General features: G+C 40.7%; 2 protein-coding genes across 4 annotated transcripts in view; both read left to right on the forward strand.

Moving 5' to 3' along the window:
* Window positions 1–78: 78 nt before the first annotated feature.
* Window positions 79–20,397, forward strand: ORC1 (origin recognition complex subunit 1). Its single transcript, XM_074906202.1, has 17 exons — window positions 79–212; window positions 1,015–1,119; window positions 2,487–2,614; window positions 4,077–4,246; window positions 4,669–5,044; window positions 5,686–5,983; window positions 7,720–7,824; window positions 8,171–8,369; window positions 9,255–9,361; window positions 10,146–10,247; window positions 10,756–10,927; window positions 13,165–13,272; window positions 14,030–14,179; window positions 15,413–15,532; window positions 17,034–17,200; window positions 18,361–18,448; window positions 19,803–20,397. The coding sequence occupies exons 2-17, from the start codon at window positions 1,031–1,033 to the stop codon at window positions 19,995–19,997; spliced, it is 2,574 nt and encodes an 857-aa protein (XP_074762303.1). The 5' UTR covers window positions 79–212; window positions 1,015–1,030; the 3' UTR covers window positions 19,998–20,397.
* A 365-nt stretch (window positions 20,398–20,762) lies between these two features.
* The window catches only part of CC2D1B (coiled-coil and C2 domain containing 1B), a 34,931-nt gene continuing 29,723 nt past the window's right edge, over window positions 20,763–25,970 (forward strand). For 2 of the 3 annotated variants that reach the window (XM_074906209.1, XM_074906212.1), the window contains exons 1-3: window positions 20,763–20,838; window positions 21,393–21,497; window positions 24,495–24,636. In XM_074906209.1, coding sequence (XP_074762310.1) covers window positions 21,432–21,497; window positions 24,495–24,636 — 208 coding nt within the window. In that variant the 5' untranslated portion in view covers window positions 20,763–20,838; window positions 21,393–21,431. Of the gene's footprint in view, window positions 20,839–21,098; window positions 21,498–24,494; window positions 24,637–25,970 lie in introns of those variants that run through there. The other variant, XM_074906211.1, reaches the window with a different exon arrangement.

Genomic DNA, 25,970 nt, shown 5'->3' on the forward strand with positions numbered 1-25,970 from the left:
TCTTAACTTCGGGCTATAACATCCCTTCCGCCCGCGGCTTCGGGGCGCCAGGCGCAAACATGGCGGCGGCTGCTGCGCGGCCTCTTTCCGCCCCGCTCCCCGCCCTGTGCGCGCGCGGTCGAGGGGGCGGGGCCGCCGGTGGGCTTTGGCGCGAAGTTCTATCCTAGTGCTGCGTCGTGGGCGCCGCGCGTGGGGCTCGCTGGGGCGCTGCGGTGAGTGGGCCTGGCCCTGCGGGGGGCGGCGGGTTACGGGGGCTCCGGAGGGTGGCGGGGCGCCGAGCTGTGTCCCTCTTTGTGTCCGACCCTGCCCACGCCGCGACCCCGTGGGCCGCCTGGCAGCCGCGCAGAAGCCCGGGGTGGAGAGCGGCCTCCCTGAGGCGGAGCCCTGCCTGAGCTCTCCGCTGCCTCGGCTAAACCGACCGGCTGAGGGGGGTGGGGGGCATTTTCCTGTGCCCCGTGGCCTGCTTCCAGAGAGAAAGTTCTCGTTTAGGGGGAAAAAAAACCCCAACAAACTAACACAAAAATTGAGTGCAAGCGAAACGTTCGTGGCGGTCTCCTCCGCCTGGTCGCTATGAGGTCTGGACGGAAACCAAAGCCGTAGAGCGGCCGGCCATGGCGGCGGGTGGTCGGCCGGGGCCGCGCCGGCCTCCAGCACAGCTCGGGGTAGCGGGAGGGCTTGGTAGTAAGAGAATAGCTGATAACCTTCTCTGTGAAGAAGCAAAGTAGCCAGTAACAAGGGAATCGCAAGTTTGTCAAGTGTGTTAGTTAAGCACTGGACTTGAAAAAAGGGAATTGATGAAATCCCTTGTTAAATATCTTCCTTTTTTCCTCCTCCCTCAGGGAGAGGCGTCTGGAGGCTTTGGGGAAGGTAGACTTTGCTGAATCGACCGATGCGTGCCGTGTTCTTCACACACACTGAAAGAGTTGCTGGCGTTTCTGTGTATCTGGCCATCTTAAGTCTTTCCCTGCTTTTACTTTTAAACAGTAATTTTAAAAAAATGTTTATTTGTTTTAGCTTTTCTTTGGGAATCATGAATACCCGGCAGCAAACCAAAATTACCTACTCCTGGTATGGAAAACCTGTGAACTCAGACAGAAAACTGAGGACTTCCCAGTACAAGTAAGTAACACTTATTTCTGGCTTGCTCAGTGGAACTTAATCAATGAAGACTTCTTAACCTTTTTGACATTGTTTAGGTCAACGTAGCCATCAGTGAGAGTATGAGTGAGGTTTTGAGCATCACTGTGTGCTCATAACAGAAACGTGACAGAACTCTCGAATTATAAATTGTATGATGCATAAACAAAAACATTTAACTAAATGTGCTGGGTTTGTGGGGTGGCGTCTTTGGTAGTGGGGAGGGGGCGACAGCAGTGGCCCCTGTGAGAAGCTTCTAGAAGCTCCCCCAGCTCCAAGTTGGACCTGCCTCTTACTAAGGCTGAGTCAATTAGTGACAGTGGCTGTTCCTCTGTGATAATTAAGAATAGGAACCTGAGAGGGGGTTGGGACTTGTGAGGATGAGATACAAGGAGGACACCTATGAGAACACCCTGGTCAGTAGAAGGAAGGTGGGAAGGTGCACCACCCCCTGCAGCCTGTGGTGAGATGGCAGGGTTGCCACCCCTGGGGGCCCACGGTGGTGCAGAGATTGGCCTCTTGAGGACCCCACACTGGAGCAGGTGGCTGAGCCTGAAAATGGCCAGGACTCTGAGGCAAGCAGAAGCCCTTGTTGTTGTGGTCTGGTGCTGGGAGGACTGCAGCATGTGGGGGTGACCCACACTGGAGCAGGATGGGAACAGCTACAGCCTGTGGGAAGAATGCACACCAGAGAAAGTTAATGAAGGACTGACTCCCATGAGAGGGGAACCATGTAGAGCAGAGGAAGAATGTGCAGAGTCCATCCCCCTGCTTCCTGAGGAGGAAGAAGTGGCAACTACAATGACTGCACTCCCCCATTCTCTGCCCACTGTGTCACTGTGGGGAGGAGGTAGAGAGACTGGGAGCAGAGCAGGAGGAAGGGAGGGGTAGGGGGAAGGTGTTTTTAAGGTGTGGTAATGTTTCTCACTGTCACACTCTTGTTAAGTGTTGGTTTTATTAGTGTTTGAATCAAAGTGTTTTGTTTTTTTTTCTTCCCCTAACAAGTTTATATTTTGCCCATAACCATAATGGGTGGGCCACCCTCCCTCTGTCCTTATCTCTGATTCCACAGCCTTTTGCTCTTTTTCTCTGTCACAGTGCTTGTGATGGGGCAGGGTGGTGGTGTGGAAGGGTTGGGTGAACAGCTGCATGGTGTTCAGTTGCCCTCAGGACACTTAACTCTCCAATTGAAATATATATGAAAGCTTTTAATCAGGAAATTAAATCGTAAGGTTTGCAAAATAAGAGAGTAACTAGCTGTAAAATTGACAGGCCATAAGCTTTAATGATATATGAATTGTAATGAATCTGAAATCCTGTTAATCTGCATGTGTGTATCATTTTTCTAGGGGAATCCTTATTAGATCAGAAAGAAGCGGGACAGAAACCTGTATACAGCTTGGTAACTTTATTTTAGTAGAAGGGGAGAATGCAGATCAACCTTTTGTGGCACAACTCCTGGATTTATATGAAGATGGTAAGAGAAATAAAAATTTATTTCCTATCTGAGAAATCTTAAAATGTTTTACAGTTACCTATTTCATGGGGACGTAGTTAGCATTAATACTATATCTCTGGCCTCATTTATTAAGGAAATTAGGCATTGGTAATTACTGCATCTGTATTGACATGCTCCTCAAATATTTGGGGCTGATGGCTAATTTCAACTAAATTTGATAGATAAACAGAGAGCTTAAAGACATTAAATTTGTAGAATCTTTTTGCTTAATTGTCTAATTTTAAAATAAATTGTCCTTGAGGAAGATAGCGTGAGCTTATACTTTATTTAGAAATTGGAGAATCCAAATGGAGCAAGAGCACCACAGCACCCTGGAACTTGCATCTTGTTAGACATCAAGTAATTCTGAGCAACATGGTCTAGTGGAAGGTGTCCCTGCCCATGGCAGGGGGCTTGGAACTAGGTGATCTTTAAGGTCCCTTCCAACCCAAACAATTCTGTGATTCTATAATTTAGCAATACAAGGCTGAATAAATGGGGCTCATTACCTCTGTCCATTGTAGAACTACTGGTTTATAAATAAAGATAGATACGAAAAGATAAACGATGTAAGGTGAGCAATGCAAAGACTAATGAGTTAGAAACTATCATTAGCTATGCCTGATGTCTTTGAACAGCTTTTGTTGTTTGGGCCATTGTAATGTTTTGAGGATTTTTTAATCTCTTTACTTCTTTTTTAAACGTAAATATGTATTGCTCCACCTTATTTTCACTAATGCACATTTATTGTGACCAAACAATGCTCTTTTCATGCTGTAATGAAACCCATGAAACTGCCTTGAAAACAAGATCTTTTCTTTTGTTATATATCTTTGACAAATTTAATAAAGATATGTGACTTTGTTTTCATTCAAAAAAGAACACCTTAAAATGTAGAGAGTAACTTAATATTCAATTTTAGTATGTTCCAAATGTTTCTTTTAACTCCCTATACACTTGTCGTGTATATTCAGACTTTCTCCTAGATATATCAACAGCAGGATTCTCTGGTTTGTTAAGCAGTGAATAAATACATTTCTGACTTCTAAAATAATATTGGCATTACAAATAGAGTTCTGAAATTTCTCGGTTCTCCTTTTGTGTCACTGCTTTTGGTTAGTGGGGTTCGATCTGATCGTATCTATGCAAATAGGGAACTTCTTCATCTGTGATACTGAACTGGTGGTCTGGAGCTGGTTTCCAGGTATTCTGTGATTGAGACCCGATGGAGGTGTTATCTTAGTCCTTAAGAGTCTCAACTCAAACATTTTAATTTAACTTAGAAAATAGGAATTGTAATCTCTTAACAAATGCTTTCTCACTTGAGTCCAGGGAGGATTTCTACTTTTGGCATTTCAGCTAAAGTCACTGAGATCTGGTAATAACTATTTGTGATACAATAAAATTCTTAGTGTTCGTTGACTTTTTTTCATTGTTACAGGTGCTCAGCAGAAGCATGCAGTTGTGCAGTGGTTTTCTCACATTACAGAGATACCTCAGAATAAACGGAAACTGCTTAAAAGAGAGATTTTTCCCCAAGAGGTGTTTTTTGATCAAGTTCCTGGTTATGACACTGATATAGCTGTGGAGACCATTATTAAAAGCATCATGGTATGTACTGCAACGCCTCTACACATAAAGGGAAAAAGGAAACAGGAATAATTTGAAAAGCATAGTAGAACAGTGCAGCTACTTTAGTCCCTCCCAAACTAAATGTGTGATGTGTATTTGTTAATGCAGTTAACATAGGATAGGGTAGTTGAAAACTGCTGATATTCTGTCTTCCACCCCAAAATGACTTTGGTTGTCAGCAGCCAGCACATTTGGAGGTTTGTGTGGAAAGAAGTAATATGAATGGGAGTCCTGTAGTGCAATAAACTTACGCTATTGTGAATGTAGGTTGAAGGTGTTCCCCTCTGTAATGAAGGACTGCATGAGTTCCAATAATAAGATCTGTGAATAGGAAATTGTTGAATGCTAAATTAACAGTAAATGTTAAGGTGCATGTGTTTCGGTGTTTTCTGTTTTTACAGGTAATACCACTACGTCTTGGGGAGGAACTACCTGTTACGTTAAACAAGGAACAAACCTTCTATGTAAAACAGTCTTGGGATGGGAAATGCTTTAAGGCTTTGTCCCCTGACACATTCTCTAAACTGAAAGAAGCTAGGAAGAAAGAAGGTGGCATCCCAAACTCTTCAAACTCATTTATTCCTTCAGACATTATTTCCCCTCTGAAAAAAGAGACAGAGAATGTTGTTTGGAGCACCACAAAACCAAAAAATGTTGAGTTGGGAATAGAATCAAAACATTCTGCTTCCAAGTCCTCCCTTGCTAAGGAGAGACATTCACAAAGAGTGGCTAATGGCATCAAAACTCCAACAGCAAGGAAGAAGTTACAGTTAAACAGTATGTATATGGCGATATTCTGTTCATTCAGTAGTTTTGAATGTAGTATGTTTTGTGCCTCTTCATTTTGGGTAGTTCAAACAATGGTAATACTCAACATCAGTATTCTTAGTTAACGTTATTCAGGCTTTGGGGTTAGCCCAAGCCTTTTAGGCACGTCAGTTGTTTGTCTTACATCTGTTATTTGGCTGCTTATATCCAGTTGCTGTTGTAGATGTTTTATTTTTAACTGGTAAATCTAAATTAAAGTGCTTGTTGGCTGAAATGCTACCAATCAGCCTAACTTGACCTCAGAACGTCTCACTTTCTTGAATCTTCTAACGGTGTGCTAGAACGTTTACGTTGGGCTGGCTGAATAAGCATATCTGATCCTGTGTAACATGCAATATTTTCAAACTGGAGCCTGAGTAAAGTTGTAAGTGATGGAGGAGTGTTAGAAAACTGGAAAAGATCGGTTTTTATTCTATTTAGTGATCTCTTTAGAGGAAGTGTATGCCTTCTAGTCCTTGTTCCTGGAGTGTAATGCCATCTCCTTTCACTTAAATGACAGCAATTGAGCCAGTTGTACCATGTCTTCTGAAAGTTAACCAATTCAGCCATATTAAAGCCTGACAAAAGTTCATTTTCTTCTTGATCCCTAGGTCCCGTAAGATCTCCTAAAAGCAGGCTCCTGGGATCTGAAGTTTTGGAACTTCTGGATGATCTCTGTGATGCTGTAGCACCATTAGAACCATCAGCTACTAAAAGAAAAGTGAAATTCACTGGCATTTTAGGGTCTCCACCAAAAATGCCTTGTGCCAATGACAAGTCAAAGTCAGTGCTTGATAGTGCAGAGCAATGGCAGAGGTTTAAGGATACAGTACGATTATCCCCCCATAGTAAGGTCAGCAATTCCAATGAGAAAGCCAAGAATCTCAATATGAAAGATGACACTATATCGTAAGTGATAGCCTTTTTATAATTATTTTTGCATGGGATTTCTATTTGTATGTAGTTCTCTTAAAGCACATATACGAAAGACTTCTGGAGAGAAAAGCAGGTGAAGTCTCTGTGTACCATGTTTTGCCTGTTGAGATCGCTGAGAGAAGGGGGGAATAGCCTAAATAGTTAAAAGTGCACAGTGGTGAAGCTCTGGAAAGTGTGTTACTTGGAGGTGAATGAATGAATGGTTGGGGAGATCATAAGAGGAGTTGACTTTAAAGATGGACACTAGCAGTTTGTGGTTACAAGAACAGAGAGAAGAGGTTGGAAACGGGAATTGTAGGCTGCTATGAAAGGGAATTGAAGCCGTATTGATTGTTATGGTTTGTATTCACTATCATGGATAAAAATTTGTTTCCCTGCAGTCACTGTATTTGTCACACAGGCTCAAATGTGCCCTACTTGTGACAACTATTGAGATATGCTCAACTCTAGAAAGGGATGTGATTGTCCTCGTGAGAGTTCTCATGATAATTGTATGTATACTTTCATGCTAATTTTTATGTAGAAAAGAATTCCAAAATCTAAGTGTAGTTGTTTAAGTGTGTCTTCGTGCAGCCTTTAAAATGGCATTAAGCGGGGGCAGGGAGAGAATGGATCAGACTTTATTGTATAAAATGTTGTAAGAAGCCACAAACCAGTCATGTTCCTTCTTTCAAAGATTAAAAATGTGGGTGCAACACTTAGTGGATCTGCACCACGTTTTTGTCACTTACTGCATAGGAAAAAACCTCCTTACTTATCTATGATAAGGTAATGGCATTTCAGTGATATTTATAGATCTGAAACAACTCTGAGAACTGTCCACAAATAAAGGGATTCATCTCATTGTAACCATAATAGGAAAGTTGTATTAACGGTAAAGTGTTTCAGTGGTGGGGATGAAGTGCCCAAGAAGACAACCAAGGTGTCTCAAAAGACAAATATAAAAATCTACTCCAGAGTGTAGATCACAGATGCCTAAAGAAAATCGGATTTGTTTTCTCTAATAAAAAAACCAAACAGAAAACAAACAACCAAAACCCCACAACCAAGCTAAAAACCACTGCTGTTTTGAGCCCCTGTCCCTTCAGTTTGATGGTGTTGTATTTCCAAAATAATTTGGCTGCCAATTCAACTCTATCAGCATCTATTCAGTGCTCTTCGCTGATGTATGTGTGTCACAGGGGAAGTGAGGGAAGGCTGTAAATGTGCAGCAGCTGTCAGTCAATGTGAAATAATTGCTGTTGCCAGCTGAGGGTGCATCAGGAAACAAAGTTGATAGGCCCGGAGTCAGACATCTCGGTTTTGAACTAATACTAGTGCAGTTGCTGTTGCCACAGCGTCACAGGTCAGCTAACAGCTCTGACTTGTCTGGACTCACGGTCTCTCTTTAGACTTGGCTTGCCTCGACTTGTTCTCAAAGCTTTATAGAAATAATTACATTGTACTGTAAAGATTTTTATAGTAAAGACCATGAATGAACTACAGTAAATATTTTGTGGGGTTTTGCTTTCCTTGAAGTGGAGAGTGCAAGAGAGGGGAAATTGTGCTGCCAGTATCCATGCCATAGCCAATCTGTGAATAACTGTAAACAAGAATTCATGCTGGATTGACAGCCATAACAACTGAGCCTGAAGTTTGAAAGGCCTTCTCTCCTTTACAAGTGTGATGCAAAAAGGAAATACAAATAACTTTGTGTTCTTTCTTTACAGTTTAACTGGATATCAGAAACGGCATAGTCAGAGCCCTGTACTGAGCCCTTGTTCTCGTAGAATATGTGTACAGAAAACAAACACTCGTATTGCAGAGCAAGTCAGGTAAACTTTTGCGTGCATGATATCTTACTCAGATTGCTAGTGATAGCTTGAAGACTTGAGAGTTTGTTTAGCTTAATATTGAAATGCAGATTGTTCTCAAAGTACACCTTAATTGCAGTGTGAGAGAAAAGAGTCTTATATTCAGAAACATAAAGCCAACTTGTGGTGTTCATCAGAAAATCGACTTCCTTTAAAGCAGTATATTAGCCATGGAAAGTTAACAGCTCAGGTGGAAGATATGTTGGCTTGCTGATTACAGTAACTATAGAAAAAGCTGAAAATGTACAAATTATTCTTTGTACTGTTATCTATTTTTTAAAACTCATGTAACTTCTGTTTCTCCTAGCATATTAAATGCATTAGAGTTGAACCAGGAAGAGGATTTTCTGTCTGGCTCAGACAGCTCTTACTCTTCAAGTAGTGAGGAGGAGGAGGATGTGCTGTGCACACCAGAAAAGAAAACTAAATCAAGCAGAATATTGAGCACCCCAAAATCTTCAAGGAAATCTTCAGTTCACACTCCTGCTAAGACTCCGAAGAAAACTGTAAGGTTCCATATAAAAGTATGGATTTTATTATTTCTGAGCCAATGATTTGAATGCTTGATGCCTATGTACCCAAGTTAAGTATCTGAACCCTTAGCTTTTAATTACCTTGATTCATATGATCTTTGGTATGAGTAGGTAATGTATAAAACACTTGTGTATTGTGAATGTTGATTAGAAAACTCCAGCCTAAACAGGGAAAATGTTGGATTGGGCTGGAGCGGGACAAACTGATGAAGCCGTTTATGGCCACCATTTTTACTTTTATTGTAAGCTGCCCACAGACATTTCAGTTCTATTTCTGTACAGTCTTTACTGAGTGCAGGCTATATATATATCAGAAAGTCATAAGACCAACTTTGTGCTTGTCAGTAGAGTTCTAATTCTTGAAAGCTTACCAACGTGCAGATGGTTATGAACGCAGAAGGGATGCTCTACAGTGTTCATGGCTGCACCAAAGAGTGTGGCCAGCAGTTTTGCGTAGTGTCCTGGCTGCTGATGGAGATGGAATACCAGGCTACATGGATCTTAGGCCAAACTCATTAAGACTGTATTTGGCACCATAGCCAGGTGCATACTGTCAGTGGCTAATTTTTACTGTGTTTATGGAATGTCGTAACACAGAAATCCTTGTAAACACAACAAAGAAGAATAATGAAGATCACATATGACTTTTTTGTTTGGACAGTGAAATTCAGATAGATCGATTTCTAATTGCTTGCTGTTTCTTAATAACCTGATCACTTTGTACCACAGCACTTCAGTAAAGCCTTAACAATTAAAAAATTCTTCAGACAGTTAAAAGAAGTAATGCTTGGGAAACCTGTGTGAATAGAAGTTGCTGTATGTAGAAAATCTGCTTGAGGTTGTAACTTTTCTTTGCAGCCTTTACCAGGAACACCCAAGACACCCCGGAATGCAACTCCTGAAATTCCCAGGCGCAACCATGCACCACAGAAACCAGCCAGTATACTAGAAGAAGCCAGATTAAGGTAACATGTGCTCAGGGGAGGAAAACTTCTTTTTTACATCAGGTATGCATAGCAGGAGGCTATGCTGAAATAAAGAAATGTCATCTTGACCATATTGAATAAATTTAGTAAAAATGCATGGTCTTTTGATAATAGAAGAGCATTTATGAGTTTACAGTACAATACTATATTTACAAATACTAGTAGTATTTACCACTTTTACAATTTTAATTATAACCAGTTCATGCTAAGTTTTTCAGAGTTAAGAATCTGTCTTTATTCTGTGCAACATTAGAAAAACAAAGATCCTGTCAGATTATAAAGGTACAATATTTGTCTCATTTTGATGCATGAAAAAGCTTTACAGCTGTCATTGTAGATCTTCACAGTGAAAAAAAAAAAGCATTCAGGACTGACTATTTGTTTCAGTTATAGTCTCAGGACTGAGTTTTAGTTGTTTTCAGTTTTCTATAAGTGGTCTCCCCTGTTTTATCCTGCCTCTACGCTGACTTAAAATTTTTTTGTGAATTAAACCAGGTAGATCTCTCTTGCTGTGTATTTATGCTGTTTGTTTATGAAGATGACTGTTCAGCACTCTTAAAAGCACATATATAGAGACTAGGCTATTTTATGTTGGTGTTCAGACTTAAAAGTATGTGAGAGAGATTTGAAAAACTACACACAACTGTGAAAAGTGGAGCATCTAGCAATGTGTTTTCCTTAGCAGGATCTTCAGGTAGAACTGCAAAAACGCAAACCTCGAAACCTCAGATTTCGATTTTCTTTTTCTTTTCTTAATCAAAAGGCTGCATGTTTCTGCCATCCCAGAATCTCTGCCTTGCCGTGAGGAAGAATTCCAGGATATCTATAACTTTGTGGAAAGCAAACTTATTGATGGTACAGGAGGGTGAGTTTGTTGGTGAGACTGTGAGATCACATCTACCTATGGCATAACAGTAGTCAGACAATCAACACTACTTTTTATTTCATGTTATCATCGTTTGGCTGAATGAAAGTTCCCAGCTGAATTTTCCTAGTATTTTGCTTCCTTAAGAAGGGTTGTGCATATAAATAATGTGGGGTCATTTATTGTGTAGATTGAAATTAAAGACCAAAATATAACTAGTCAAGTTTAGATGTCTGGGAAACCTTTTTTATTTCATTTGTAAAAGAGCTAAATTACATTTATGAAGTATTTTTAGGTGTTAATTGCTTCAGTAATAATAAAAATCCTCATGAACCTCCAATGTGTTATGTGTCCCAGTTTGCAAATAAAGTAATTGAAATATAGAGAATTGCCTGAAGTGGCAGAGGATTAGGATTTAAGGTTGGTCTCGGAGCTCAGGAATTCCAGCTCATTAATGCTAAGAGTGTTATTTTGCTCAGTCTGTTGAAAAGGTGCTCTCCTTTTGTAGGTGCATGTACATTTCTGGAGTGCCTGGAACAGGTAAAACTGCAACTGTTCACGAAGTAATTAGCTGTCTTCAGCAAGCTGCAGAAAATGATGACCTACCATCATTCCAGTTTGTAGAGATCAATGGCATGAAGCTGACTGACCCTCACCAAGCTTACGTGCAGATACTAGAAGTAAGTAAAGCCTCTTCAGTGGCTCTCTGGTTTGAAAGAGGAGATCTTACTTAGGCTTTACCATCAGATCCTTGATGTGTTAACAGTATTCAAGACACATACCATATCAATACTTACAAGTAGTCCCTCCAAGAGACTGTATGCTCATATCTTGGAGCAGGTTAAAAAATAATTAGCTGAAGGTCACAGCCAGCTTCTTAAACTATTTTGCTTTCAGCTGCATAAGGGCAGTGGCTGGGAGATAGCCTGATTTATTGTATCCACTCAGGTTTTAAAAAAAAATTTAACCAGATTCTTTTTATATTTTCCCCTTCTATAACTTTCTGCACATGTATGCTTAAAAAGTTACTGAGATGACAACTCTGGAAGTCAGTGTAGCAGTAGAATAATTACTAAAGGGGTCTTAACTGTTAATTGGTCTGTCATAACAGTCCAGCTAAGAAGAGACCATCTCTGTCAGCAGTACTGTATTTCAGATTTCTATGATAAACTAGCCTGCAGTATCTCATCTGGAACTAGTGACTGTGCTTGTGTTTAATATGGATGTGAGTTAACCTCCTGAGGACTGGATTAAGATCACCCAAAGGCATTAGACACTAACTGTGCAAGACTTTTGTCAGTCTAGGCTAACTTTAAGCCAGTGACTTGGAAATGAACTGATGGTTTCCTGAAGAAAATTCCATTTTCTTATAAACTTCTGCTCCATTTAAGTTTGACATCTATCTGAGCAGGAGGTGACATAGATTGTTATGATATCGTTATCCTTATAGTTGGGAGTTAAATTTACATATTTGCATCCTTTCCTCAAACCAGCATAAGACAGTGTCTTGCTGAGGGATTTGTTACAGCCAGGTTGCTGTGTTTCTTTAGCATAGTGAAAGGCTTCATGACAATTGCCTTATTTTCATGGTAATGTTCATGTATCTTAACACTCTTCATTCCTATCCTGTTCAGCATAAAATTTTAAAATTAATAAAGAATAGGCCTTTGCAAGTAAAATTTGTTGCCCCCTGTGAGCCCTGAACTCTTCAAGCTAGCCCAGTTAACTATCCTTCAGGGGAGCATGTAGTCAAATGAACAAGTTATTTCTCTGATCCCTTCTGCCTCAGCTATGACCCAAGCATCCTGGCTAGGCCGCTGCTGCTCTTCTGATTGCTGCATCTCAAACTGCAGTCTCAGGCTCCAGTTTGCTTATGTTTCTTTGCATGACTGCAGTAAATTCTGGAGTGTTCAGTTACCTCACTGTCATAGGAGAGTTTATAGAGAAGGAACAGGGACAGGAAGGCCCCAACAGATGAAGAAGATATGGTTAAATACCTGGGTACAGTAAGTGTGCCAGTTCCACCACAACAAACTGAAGTCTGTGGTATATTGGATGTCCAGTTCCAGAGCTGTAGAAACAGGATCCTCTGTGGTCTAGCTGCTTTGTGTCACTGATTCAGACTGTCCTGACTGAATTGGAAACACGAAACAAGTATAGATTATACATTATTGTCATGTTCTGGCTTCTTTAATAATTATGAAATCTCAGGTTTTGAGGGATTCTGGAGAACAAATAAAATTTTCAAATGCAATCTCCATTTTACTTTATGGCTTGACTCTGAACTGTGTTGAACAATTGATTTAGCATATATAGTGTAATTTTGAAATGTCCTGCTTTAATTTCTGTGTGTATTTAGACCTGCAAGGGAAGAGGTAACATACAGTCAGCTCATCTCTCTTTCCCCATAGCCTATTGCAGAAGCAGTTCTTGCTGAAGGTATTTGTTTAGCTTAGAGTTGAATAAATTATTCAGTTCTAGATCCTGCTGATGATTCATTAATATTTTATTGGGATTTCAAGATTGCTGAAGTCAGGCTGACTGACTTCAGTAATCAACTGCCTTAAGTTTTCAGCAAGTGTTTTGCATTCAGAGACACCTTTTGAGGTATGCTAGGTTTAGACTCCTCTTGAGACTGGGTTCAGTATCTCTTAATGAATCTATATTTAAGACATATTGCATTGAAATTCTAATGGCCTTTCATTTTCGTGAGGTATTCTTTTGTTTCTGTTCTGTATGGACATATAAGACCTGAGTGTCTTATGAGCTACTTTTTCTTTTTTTATTCCCCCCCAGGGAAAAATATTCCAGATGCTTGTTGATCGTTAGAGAAAAGTTAAAACCAAATAGGAGTTAAACTTCCTATTTCCAGGGTTTTGGTTGATTAACCCACAACATTGTTTTAATCCTTGTCCAGTTACTGACAGGTCAGAAGGTGACAGCAACCCATGCTGCAGTACTGTTGGCAAAACTGTTCAATACTCCTGGACCAAAGAGGAAGACCACAGTGCTGGTAGTGGATGAGGTGAGACAAAGATTCCTTTGTTCCCTTTCCTTGAAGTGTCATAAATGAGTTTTTGGAGGATAGAAAAAGACAAATTATACATGCTTGGATATCATATGTGACCTAAAAGGAATAGACTTACGAGAGAAGACACACAAATAGTTCCTCTTAGCCTTATTTAGGAAACTAAATTTAAATGGGCAAGTATCTGTTGCGTTATTGTTCTCTGCCTTGGATTTCATGTTGGTTTTACGTTTTGGTCCAAGTCATGGAATGAATTGTTCTGTCAAGTCCTAAATACCATAGAATTCACCTGTGTTTTGTCTGGAAGCTGCTGCTTTTCCAGTGAGAAAACTCTGAATGAAATAAGTCATATCCAGTTTTGAAACTCTTCGAATGTGGTACGTTCAGTAATAAACAAATGCACACTGATTTTTTGCTGTAGGCTAATTCACATTCTCACATGGAGGGTCTTTTAATCTTGTTAGACATAGCATTAACATCACAGTAGTGTTTAAAAACTCCAGCTGTTTAATCAGTCTACTGTGATTAATACTATTTGAGCATGTAGTAGGACTGCTTTTCCAAAAGAGATTAGCGCTCTGATTCTGAAAATGTAGTCCTATTAGTAGATGGATAAAGGAAATACAACAGAGACAGCTTGTTCAGAGTCACGTAAGAAGTCTTCTGTGTTAGAGGTAGCACTTTCAAACCCCCATCAGATATTGGAACTACAAGGCTATTCTTTTTCAGTCTATTCTTCTCTTTCTACCTGCAGCTTGATCTTCTGTGGACCCGGAAACAGAATGTGATGTATAATTTATTTGACTGGCCAACTCAAAAGCACTCGAAGTTAATCATCTTGGCCATTGCTAACACCATGGACTTGCCAGAAAGAATAATGATGAACAGAGTGTCTAGCAGACTGGTATGTCCTAGCAGTTTTGTTGCTATGCTATAAAATAAGAACAAATTAAATACTGCAGGCAATCAAAAGTAATCCAGGAGAAAGGTAGGACTGGTTACGTTAGAGGTTAAACAATACTTTTATAATTCCCTCTCCAGAGGGCAGATAATGGACACACAAATCTTAGCAAAGGCAGTTTAGGAGCCATCTTGCTAATCAAATTTTATGCTGTGTAAGTATGTTGTGTTCTTGTAAGAATAAATTAAGAATGCAGATGTCTTTTTAAATATATTAAGATTTGGATAATCAAATGCCATGCTTCATGGTTAAACTGCTTACTCTGGAGTTCAGAGGAATTATCTTCTGGTTTCCCTTCCTTTCCCCTTTCATTTCAGGCACCTAGTTACTTCTCTGTTTGCCATCATCAGCTGGTAGATTTGCTTTGTTGGATACCTTTGGACAGAAAGTTGGATGTGCTTTACACTTGTGTTGAATACATTTTCCTAGGTCATCTCTTAACCACTGCTCTGAAAAGCGATTTGCAAAAACAGTGCTCTGTGCCTCCATCCTTCTGTGACTCAGAAATAGTTCTACAGTGTGTGAATTGCTTTCCCCCGCCCGCTAAACCTGCAGATCAGCTGAGTCCATGTAGTCACAAGAGAGAAGAATTTTGCATAAGAAATGCAAACCTCAGGCCTCCTGTAGAATATGAAAGGCAGTGCATCATCTATAACATAGATTGTCCAGCTGAAAGCAGTTTTTATCAGCTTGAGCCAGAAGAGGATTTTTAATTCTTGGCTGATTGCTAATGTGAAATCAATAGTATGAATGTATATCTGTATACAGATTTGCTGAAGGAGAGGTGAATATTTTTTCATAGCTTCTGCTGTTACTATATTTAAAACCGTTTACACTTTATTTTTTATCAAAAGATTGTTGTATTAGGTGGCTCTGATTTGTTTACAAGTTTTGTAAGAGAAACTTGAATTCTAATAGCAGCAGCACGTGCTCCTCGGGCCTTTCAGTAGGGAGGTCCAGCCAGTGGTCCTCACTTATCTACAAAACTGTGGCTTTGCATGTTTATTTCACAAATAGGAAGTGGTAGGGTTGATTAAAGCATATCACTTGGAAGGGAAGGATATGAAAGAGATTGCTTCTACTAGAGAAAACAAAACTATACAGGCTCTGCTTTAGCAGCTGAGAGTTTTCAGGCACTACAAATGCTTCTTACTGTATTGTATTATTTACTTACAGGGCCTTACCAGAATGTCCTTTCAGCCCTACACCTACAAACAGTTACAGCAAATTATTTCATCCAGACTGAAAGGCATGAAGGCATTTGAAGAGGATGCCATTCAGCTGGTTTCTAGAAAGGTAAGCACAATACAGATACATGTCCTTTGTTGTTGCCCTAGGGTAAAGAGTGTGGGTGGCAACGGGGGAGAATTTTGTGAGATTTTTCAGACTTGGTTATGTGTTGTGTATTGGAGACAAATGGGGTGCAAGTAGTGGATCATATGTTATGCTCTCTGTAAGGTACATAGGGTATTTGCACAGGGGACATTGCTAAAGCAGTGTCCTTGGTTTTTCCACCTACTTTGAGAAGGCAGCAGTATATTCCAGGAGCTGGAGGCATGACAAGAAGAGTCGTGATAATGCATAATGATAAGATGTCAGCTTCGGTGTTTGGCATAACGTGAGTCATTGGATAATCTTGAAAAAAAAATAGTGTGGCAGTGGAGATATCCATATTCATTTTCTTTCTGAAGATGTTTAAAGCCTTGGCATAATAGGTAGTACCTGTTCTATCGCCAGTCTTAATGCTCAGTTGTACAAAAAATAGATAATGCATTAGGGATCAGTAGCTTCTCAAATTACGATGTATGCATTATTTAATGTCTTATGTAGCAATTATACATTAAAATAATCTATTAAAATTACGTCTGAACATGTTTTGACCAGTATACACTTAAACTTTTTCTGCTAAGCATCATTGTAGGATTAGAAAAAGAGTACTTGTACATATGTCAGAAGTAAGTATAAGCATTTGTTTATGAAGGAACCACCTTTTTGTAAGAAGAGTAGTGACGATTTTGCAGACTGAATAATCTACAGTGTTTGTCTAGTATCATTTTTCTTTAGAAAATCTAGAACAATAACTCACAATTAGGCTTTCTAAAGGGTTTCTCATTTTTAACTCCAGCTGAGTTCTAGGGCTTTCATATGTTATCAGTATCTACTGGGAAAACTAGGCCAATACTATATCTAGTGAATGTTCATAGCTTTATTAAAATTGTAAACCACAAGAGGGGTTTTAAGATGTATTTAGTTTCAGAAGTTTCAGACACCTGAAAATTTTCAGGCATTTGTAAATGTAAGTTTGCTATCCCAGATGTTTCTTTGAGATCAACTAAAAAATACTGGTGTACTCTCAAAATCAGTATTCTATTGAGTATGGAAAAACTGAGGAGTTTTTTGCCCCCTCACCCCATCTTTTTTCTCTGCATGAGCCTGGCTTGTGGTAGGGTCTTTGATAACATTTCTGAAAACTTTTGTTGTAGAACTGAACTGGTCACGTTGAACTTCCTGATTTTTTTAAATTTTTTTTTTTGGCCTCTGACTTGTGTGGTTATAGAAGAAAGTTCAGTCTTGAATTTATGATGACCAGATCACAGTGGGGGTGTGGGAGGGTTGCTTCTGTTTGGTTTTTGTCAATAAGATTTTTATTTGAAAGCTGGGATTCTAATAACATAGCTCACACTAGCATTGCTCTCCTGTTCAGAGGTTGGGTTGGGGGTTTTTTGTCTGATTCTTGCTAAACTCTTTTCTCAACTTGTAGAAAATATTGCTACAAACCTGTCCTGTTTACTTTCAGGTTGCAGCACTGTCTGGTGATGCAAGGCGTTGCCTTGACATCTGCAGAAGGGCCACTGAGATCTGTGAGTTTGCTAGCCAAAAGAGAACCCCTGAAATAGTCAGGATGGCCCACATAACAGAAGCCATAGATGAAATGTTTTCATCACCATATATAAATGCAATCAGGTAAAAACATTTCTCAATGGAATTTCTTTGCTTTTGTGTCTTTTTTGCTGGGTTATTTTTCAAAAGTATTCAGTCTGTCCTTAGCACTTTGGGAGCATATGTGATGCATCATGCTCTGCTGAAGTATGATACAAAATGAACCTTGCAGCACAGCTGGGAGAGGGGTACAAAATAGGAATTAAAGACAAGGGAAACAAAAGCATGGAAGTCACTTGTTCGAGTTTATACAGGATGTTTCCCTGTTAGTGTGTTGGCTCGGTTCAGGAGGGGGCTTTTGAAATTTCCTGATTGTCCCTCCGTACCGTACATTTGATTTTGCTGAACATCGTTTTCCAAGTACATGTATTTGAATTCTTTCCACTTGGAACTAAATCTGGGAATACACTCAGAAGCCCACCAAATGCTGCTGATCATTGAGCGTACCAGACCAGACTTGGAGCTAGACTGAAGGGAGAAACCACTCAGATGTGCATAGTGTAGGCATTGGGTCCTCAGGAGTCAACTCTTCCCCTCTGCGTATCCACTTGCATTGTGCCACTGTCTTCTCTTGCTTAGATGCAGCCACAGAAGTCTGAGCAGAATGCAAGACTTTCTCTTTTGAACTGTTTTTTTCTTTAACATATTCTGTTCGGACTTCTAGAAGGTTTCCTGAGGTCACGCATGTGAGGAATTATGTTGCCCTTCAGTGGTCTGCACAAGCTGTAATTGATAAAGTGCTTTTCCAGTTCCTAGTCAAAAGGAAGAGAATCTGTTTCAGCAGGGAAGGGGGGACTAAGGGTTGCAAATACAGTATTTTGCTGGATATGTAATTACTGCTTTTACTGTGCTGCTTGGGCCTGGAAACCTCAATGTTAAATTTGTTAATACACAAATGTCAGTTGACCATAACACACGACAACAGAGCAGGTATGACATGGAATTAAATGTTGTGTTTGGATACACTGAAAGAGAGGTGAGGTGAAATGCAGTGTATCATGGTGCTGGAATTGCAGGCTGTAATATAATGGCTAGTTGACATAAACTACCCCTCTTGGGGAGAAAAATACCCTGCATTTAAGTATATGGTTATCAAACAATTTCCCTTCCAGGCTTCTTCCTGACACTTCATAAATTCTAAACTTTGCAGATTGAATTTTGTCTGTTTTTGTTTTGATATTCAGAAATGCCTCACTGCATGAACAAATCTTTTTGAAAGCCATTTTAGCAGAGTTTCGCAGGGCAGGAGTTGAGGAGGCAACAGTTCAACAGGTATGTTCATGTTTTGGGGTATGGGTTTTTTTTTTTTTCCTCTTAAAGAGGGGGGCACTATCAAAATTATCAGGCAGTAGTGTAAATACTTAAGTAGTTGAGGGTTTCATTCTTGAAATATGATGGAAGAAGATATAATGGCAGGGTAAATTGGGGCATGGCTGCCCAGGCCAGGTGTAAAGCCTAATGGAATGCTACTGCCTGTTTTCCAATGGTACTAAATATGATTGGAAACACCTGCTGTTGTATGAATGTTAATCTAGATCACAAAGGGATTTTTTTGGCCTGCATCTGAAAATATTCTGTGACTCCACCTAACATGCTTTATAACAGGAAAAATAAGAGAATCTGAAAATGCCAGACACCATAATTCAAGGAGGAAAACTGAAAGCAGATTCCAACTTCTGTATCACTGTCTTTTTCAACAGAGGCAGATACATCACTAGTAGCTTCAGTTTTTTAGAACACCCATAAAATACTTCACACCAGCAGAGCTGTGAAGACTGCAGAGTCCACTTCATGATTCATAGTATGAAAGCTTATAAATACTTACAAAATAAGTTATAAAATACCTAATACTTATAAAAATGTTTAGAACTATGTATTTATATATAAAATAACCTGCTAGTTTTATCTGGTTCTACAGATTTGTAAGTAAGCATTTAAATTGTTTTTTCGTTACTGTCTCTTGAACATCTGCATCAGTTGGTTCCATGGATACACTGGGTGATGGGTTCTTGAAATTGAAAGAGTATTTTGTTAGACTGATTTGTTACACTTTCCTCTTAGTTTTCCTTTTAACACCAAAAGAGTTTTCTTCTGCTTTTTCTAAATAGAAAAGCAGAAGACCCCAACTAATTCTTGTTACAGATTTGCTAGTCTGCATAATTTGTGACAAGTGCATTCTCCTGTGCCTTTCAAAGCTGTGATCTTTCGTGTAGTCAAGTGACTTGTGTTTATGAGTCACTGGACCTGAGTATCACTGAGTGAACTGGTATGTAATTAATTGTAAACCAGCTCTTAATCTTCTGGATAAGCTCTAGTCCAGAGGGGAGGAAAGGAGTAGTAACATAAACTGATTTAGTTAGAAAATAGCAGGCAAGGTAGGTTGCTAATTGTTTTGCTATATAAAAAAGAAACTATAGCTTGGAATTTTGCTTCCTTGACAAAGTCCTAACAATTTGTGCTGAACAGCAGCATGTGTGCGTTTCATCAAATGGGCTGGGGAGAGTTTTTTTCCTTCCCTCCTGTAGATGCCGGAGAGGGAAGGAAGCTTCTCTTTCCCCTTAGATTACTCAATTGCAACAGGAGGTAAACATGACCTGTGCCATTTTCTCTTTTTTTTTTTTAATAGGTCTATCATCAACACATAGCGTTGTGTAGAATTGAAGGCATGCAGAGTCCTACAGTATCAGAAATTTTGGCAATTTGCTCAAGACTTGGTTCCTGCAGGCTGCTGTTGGTGGAGTCCAGTAATAAGTATCTTCACATGCAGGTGCGACTCAATATCAGCCAGGATGATGTCATGTATGCGCTCAAGGATGAATAAGGCAATAGAGATTTTATTTTTTTAATTTGTATAAATTTTAAAAATATTTTTACTTTTTAATTGTTGATAAAACGGAAATAGTGAAATGTATTTTTTCTAAACACTTTGCTTAAATGTTTGGTGTGTATTAAAGCACTTTTTGTACAATAAAGAAATTGTTTCAATACTTTTTAAACATTTGAAATCAAACTGGTTTTAAAATATTTTTATGTGCTGGTAAATGGTCCTCTTGCAGCTGAGGTGTATGAACTTGAAATGGGTTACTTACATCACTACTGACACTGAGGAGATTGTTTTTAAGACTTAGCAGTGCAGTTTCTGTAGTGTTTTTTCAGTGACTTGTTGAATATAAAAGGCATCGTTAAAATGTGCTTTAACTCAGATTGCTGATCAAATAAAAAGGAACTTTAGTTGTAATCAAGGCTGAATATTTGAACTGGTGAGACTGTTTGCTACCAGGAAAGTAAAAATACCAGCAGAAATGTCATTCACGTAACCAACTTTTTTCTTTTGCGACTGCTACCACTGGTTGCCGCACAGATTTTGCCTCAGGTAAGGTGGGTCTGTTGAAATCTGCTGTTGTAACGGCGCTGCTCCCCAAAACGCATCAGTGGCCGCCCCCCGTGCGCGCACCCCTCTGCGGCGCTGGACCTGCGGGGGACGCTGCGGCCGCGGCCTTTCCCGCCCGCGCCCGGGGCCCCGCCCCGCCCGCGCCCGGCTGGCCCCGCCCCGCTCCCCTCCGCGCAGGCGCACTCGTGCCCTGGAGCGGCGGCCGAGGCGTCCCCGGTTCGGGCGGGCGCAGCTTCGCCGAGCGCCTTCGCTTGGGCGGCGGGAGGCCGAGGTGAGCCGGGCGCTGCCCGCCGCGGGCCGGCCCGCCGCGGTACGGCTCGCGGCCCCCCGGCGGGCGGCGGCGGTTATTTACACGGCGCTCAGCCTATCGCCTCCGCCGGCTCCTCCCTGCGCCGGGGCGGGGAGGGCTCCGCAGGGGTACGGGGCGGGCCGGGGCTGCCCCGCCCTCACGCGGCGCTGGGTCCGGCGGGGAGGGGGGTCCCGCTGCCCTGCGAGCGGTCGTGCCTGTCCGCCCGGGCCGCGCTGGGGGGGCGGGGAGCGCCGGCTGTGAGTCCCCTCAGGCGGAGGAGGGCGCGGTGCGGCCGGGCCGGGCCGGGCTCCCGGCGGCTGTGGGGGAGGCGGCGCCCGGGCCCTGGGGAGCGTGGTGGGCGGTGTGCGCCCCCACGGCCCGCTCCTGGCCTTGGCCAGTGTTCGGGGGTGCCGGTAGCAGCTGCGGGTTTGTGCGGAGCCTGCTCCGGGCTGCTGCTCTGGGCCGCCTGCCTTCGTCCAGTTTGCAGTGCGTTGAGGTAGGCGAGGATACTGACATTTCATTTCATGTGCGCTCAGTCCCTTAGAGACACGATCCTCTGAAATTCATGAACCAGCATGCTTGGCAGAAGACCTAAAAAAAGCCCTCAGGCAAAGGGCCAGGGAGCTGCAGTTGCAAAGCAGGTAAGGAAGGCAAAGGGCCAGGGAGATGTGGTTGCAAAGCAGGTAGGGAAACCTCCTACTGCTCTTCAGGGTAGTCTTGTTCAGACCTGGTGCTGCTGTTTTCCAGCTAGAATCTCACGGGCGTTAATAAGATACTGCAGGACCATGAAAAAATTTAAATCATGTGGTGCCAGTTTTTCTGCTTTCTCCTTTAGCACATTCTTCTTAAAGTAAATATCTGATATGCAGCAGTGGGGGTCTTTCAGGGAAGCCACAATGATGTAATGCTGTAATCTGTGCATGAGGCTTCGTGACTCATGCTCATAGTAGTTTCCTACCCCAGCTATATTGAGATTTAATAATAACTTCAAAAACTACATGGAGGTTGCCTCTAAGAAAACTGAAATAAGACTAGAATATCAAATAACAAATTCGGGGGCGCATATTGGAGAACATTATGCTGCAACACCAGAGACAGTTACAATTTCCCTGTGTATGGTCATTTTTTGCAGATAGACTGATAAGCCTGTGACCCTCTCCTGTAGCTAAAAGTGAGCTTAGATGTGTCCATGTGTTGGGGTTTTTTTCATACGCTTTTTACCTTTGGATGTAGTTTCAGAAACCTTGAGGAGCAAAATACCATTTAGTCATGGTTGACAGGTGCAGGAAGTGAGGCAACAGTGTCAAAATTAGAAATACAGCCAAGGCCAAATTCTGGGTAGAATAGTGGAAGAAAACCAGAGTACAGTTAGAGGTAAAGAACATGTTACAATCAGAACGGAATTTTAGAAACTTTGGAAGGTAGAACAGAGGTAAGTAACGTATAGAAGAGGAATAACTGGTAAGAATATAGGGAAATACGAAAATAGAGTGGAATAGGATGTTAGACTAGAGAAAATGGCTAAGATGCCTTGGGAACTAGCATTCTCATACTGGAAGGAGAATTGTTTAGTTGGAGATCTGTAGTGTCACTTGCTTTAATAGAAAAGTTTGCATTTCTTAGTTGGAGAGGTAGTATATAGTTTATTTCACTTGAACAAGGAAGAAGATAAAAAGAAGGAAATATCTTTCTCTTTTTCAAAAGAAGAAACCAGACTCTAAAAAGATAAAAGTAAATAAAGGATCTGAGTAGGATATTTTACTGATTTCTGATTCAATACAGTTGATTATTCAGCCTGTCTTGCAGCATAGAGGATTGTTTCTTGAAGCAAATACACTGATGGCTTGTTCACTTGCAAATTAACTGTTTAAACTGCTTTTGTGCTGTGTTGTGCCATCAACCGCAAGTTTTTTATAACTTTCTTTTCCTCTTTCATTAAACATTTCTTTAATACTACTAATTTCATTGGAAATGGGCCTTACTGAACAGATTGAGAGTCAGAGCTGGAACTACTGGATTCTGTTCTTGACTTCATTCATGACTACACTTGCTTCACTGTCTGCACTTCCAGTATAGTAGTGAACAGATCACATGTGCTCCTGGTCCATTCTGCACATTGATAAATGGTGTATGTATGTTCCACAGAACCTGGATCTTTAGATCACCATTATAAAACTTTCTCATTAAATCTTGTCCTGACCTTCTTTCCATTCTATGCCAGACTGCAAATGTATTAGTTTTGTCTTACAGAATGGAGATGGATAAGGCAGAGGGGGGCTAACTGACCTGCCCAGTGCCTTGCAGAATGTCAAGGGCAGGATCAGGGCTAGTAAACAAATAGCTGCTGATTTTGAATATACTGTTCCTGGTCCTTTGAATTGGTGTTTCTCAGCTATGTTTCGCATTATCCTTTGGGATTATAAAAGGGTTCAGAGGGACACAAAATATCTCAAGGCAGTAGCCACCAGCACCTCAAGTCCTGCAGGGTTAAAAAAAAAAAATTGTAATTACTTATTCACCTAGTTTATAAACTGACAGGCAGCTTCAGCTTCTGGCAGCACTTCAGATGCTTGGAAGCAGGAGGAGACTGTTAACCCTTGTAATAATGACAATTGATTTTTATTCCTTTGCTTGAGAGAAGCTGAACTGCTGCCCACTTGGCCATGTGAAGACAAATCAACGGAGACTTATGCTTTGAAAGACTCTGAGTAAAGCTACTCCACCTACCTCATAGGATGAATTTAATTCAGTTAATTCATGTTTATAAAAAAGCTTAGTGTACTTTGAATAAAAATGTTGTTATTTCTGGATCAGTTAGTATCTTAACCAGCAATATAAGAATTGTGATAAAATGGCATCCTAGAATACCTCTTAGACTGCACCTCAGGGAGTTCTCTGATATGTAATGTCCTTTAGCATGTTTTACAGCAGTTGAGTGCTAACCCCCACTACTTTATCAAATTCTGATTACTGTTATTAATATTACCTGAGATGCTGTCACTTAGCTGATGATTTGTTCCAGACAGTTGATTGTTTTCTCCAGTGCAGTGTAGACATTGCTGGCTTTGTAATGGCAGTGTTTCTGTGTGTGTGTGCATGCGCTTTCCGTGTGTTTATGGTTTACAAAACTGGGGTAACGAGAAGTACAGAACAGTTCTGTATATGTAAGTATAGCTTCTTCCAAAAGATAAGAGTGAAATCTCTGCTGTGTACACATGTCAGACCTGTATTGTGTAAATGATGATTGAATATTTTTTAGCCTAGCTGTTACAGGAGCTACCCCGAACTTCCCTGATGATACCTGCTTCATGAGGCTCAGTATAACAGACATCGGTTTGTTTTTACCTTCTTATGTCAGACTATTAGATAGGCTTGATTTTAAAAAATCGTTGACTGAGTAGCATTTTAGAGGGAGTATTTGTGTCTTACTAAGAATTATGTACCTTGTGTCAACTACGGGTGCCTGGTATGCATTGTTTTGGTAATAGAAGTGGTATGATAGTGGGCTTTAAAAAAATTGAACAGAATCCAGAATGCATGAAAATATTCAAATAATCCATGCAGTGGGATTTTTTTGAGTCTCATCTCTGTTCTAACTGCAGTATTTTTATTTTTTTTTAATTTTCCCTTGGCTTCAGCTGGGGCTGTTTGTAGATTTCAATCCTGAAGAGATGCTGCTGAGTGCTGAGGAGTGTGGGGATGATGGGGACCTAGAAGCAGAGCTTGCTGCTATCACAGGAGGAAAGGTGAAAGAAGGGAAATTGAAACCAAAAGGGAAAAGTAAGTTAAAATACCTGGATTTTATTTATTGACAACCTGAATAATTTATTAGAGATACCTATTTACAAATCAGGTGTATCTAAAATGTTTTTTCATCACTGATAGAATCTGAAATTGCAACTACTCTTTCCTTTACTTTGAAACGTTTAAGTTGCTACTCCACAAAAAGGGTAAGAGGGCTTTTCGTCTATGCTCTTGTAGACATAGGGAAAAGATATATGATGGCTAGCCAATGACTAAATTAAGACATGCTTGTTTAGCATACAAAGTCATAAAAACGTGTAGTAGGTATTAGATGAATTCAAAATGGAAACTGTGTTTCTTGGAGGGTGGGTTGTTTGGTTGTCTGTTTTTGGTTAAAGACTGCATTTACTAAATGAGTATTATATTTTTTGTTACTTGGAGCCTGTAATCAAAATTGAATATTCTTTTAAGAGGGGAATCTTGGAACTGATGGAATAACTGTGTGAATCCTGTAGCTTGTGTTATGCAGGAGGTTCAGGTGTCTCTTGGGATGGATTGTTACTGGTTTTAATATTTTAAGTATCGATTAATTTTGTCTGATAGTGTTTGCACACAGCGCTTTACAGGATGGCTGTAATCTAGTATAAATCAAGGCTGATGGTAAGAGGGGGAGCCTCTAGTGAGCACACTCTACCTCCAAGCTGGTATACATACTTAGGGAGCTGCAGGGTGAGCTGGTTCAGGAAACTGATCTCTAAAAATAAACTTTGGTTGGGCTAGGTTTTCAGCTGAAGCAGTTCCGTGATCTGGTTTGCTACTTGCCTGTTTCAGTGTTGCTGTGGCTGCAAGGGAGGGGTGGCAGCAGGTGGTTGAGGTGTGGAACAAGGAGAATGGAACCTACCCTTGCTACAGGTGTGGGAGCAGATGCTGGAAAAAAGGGTTTATGTGACTGCGGCCTTATTTGCAGCTCTGCAGTAATTTGCCTGTAATATTTGAAGGGACATCATGCAGAGCAGCAGGGAAATGCGGAATGTTAAAATATTTAGAAAAAGTGACTGTCTAAACACTGTAATTGATGAGAGGCAGAGGAGGTGTTTGTATCTAAAACTGAATTATAAATCATTTCCGCTCTCTGGATTTCAAGCTTGTAGTAAGCCCTTAAAGCTAATAAGCATAATTGTGCTGATAAGCACAACAGCAGAACTTCTGCCATTGGACATAGGTTACTCATGGTTAAAACATGCAGGATAGTGTTCTGAGGATGAGTCTGTGTGCCAGGAGCTCTGGAATTGTTGTCAGCTTTTTCAAGTGCTGACTTCTCGCCCTGATCATGTCACTTAATGTGTTTTTTCAATTTCTTTATTCATAAG

The sequence above is a fragment of the Athene noctua genome, chromosome 5 (assembly GCF_965140245.1).
Source record: "Athene noctua chromosome 5, bAthNoc1.hap1.1, whole genome shotgun sequence".
NCBI lineage: Eukaryota > Metazoa > Chordata > Aves > Strigiformes > Strigidae > Athene > Athene noctua.

Coding starts and splice junctions, on each gene's coding strand:
- ORC1 (XM_074906202.1), top strand. CDS start 1,031: ATGAATACCCGGCAGCAAACCAAAATTACCTACTCCTGGTATGGAAAA. Junction 5,984..7,719: donor ATGAAAGATGACACTATATC/GTAAGTGATAGC, acceptor CTTTCTTTACAG/TTTAACTGGATATCAGAAAC. Junction 13,273..14,029: donor CAGTGCTGGTAGTGGATGAG/GTGAGACAAAGA, acceptor TTCTACCTGCAG/CTTGATCTTCTGTGGACCCG.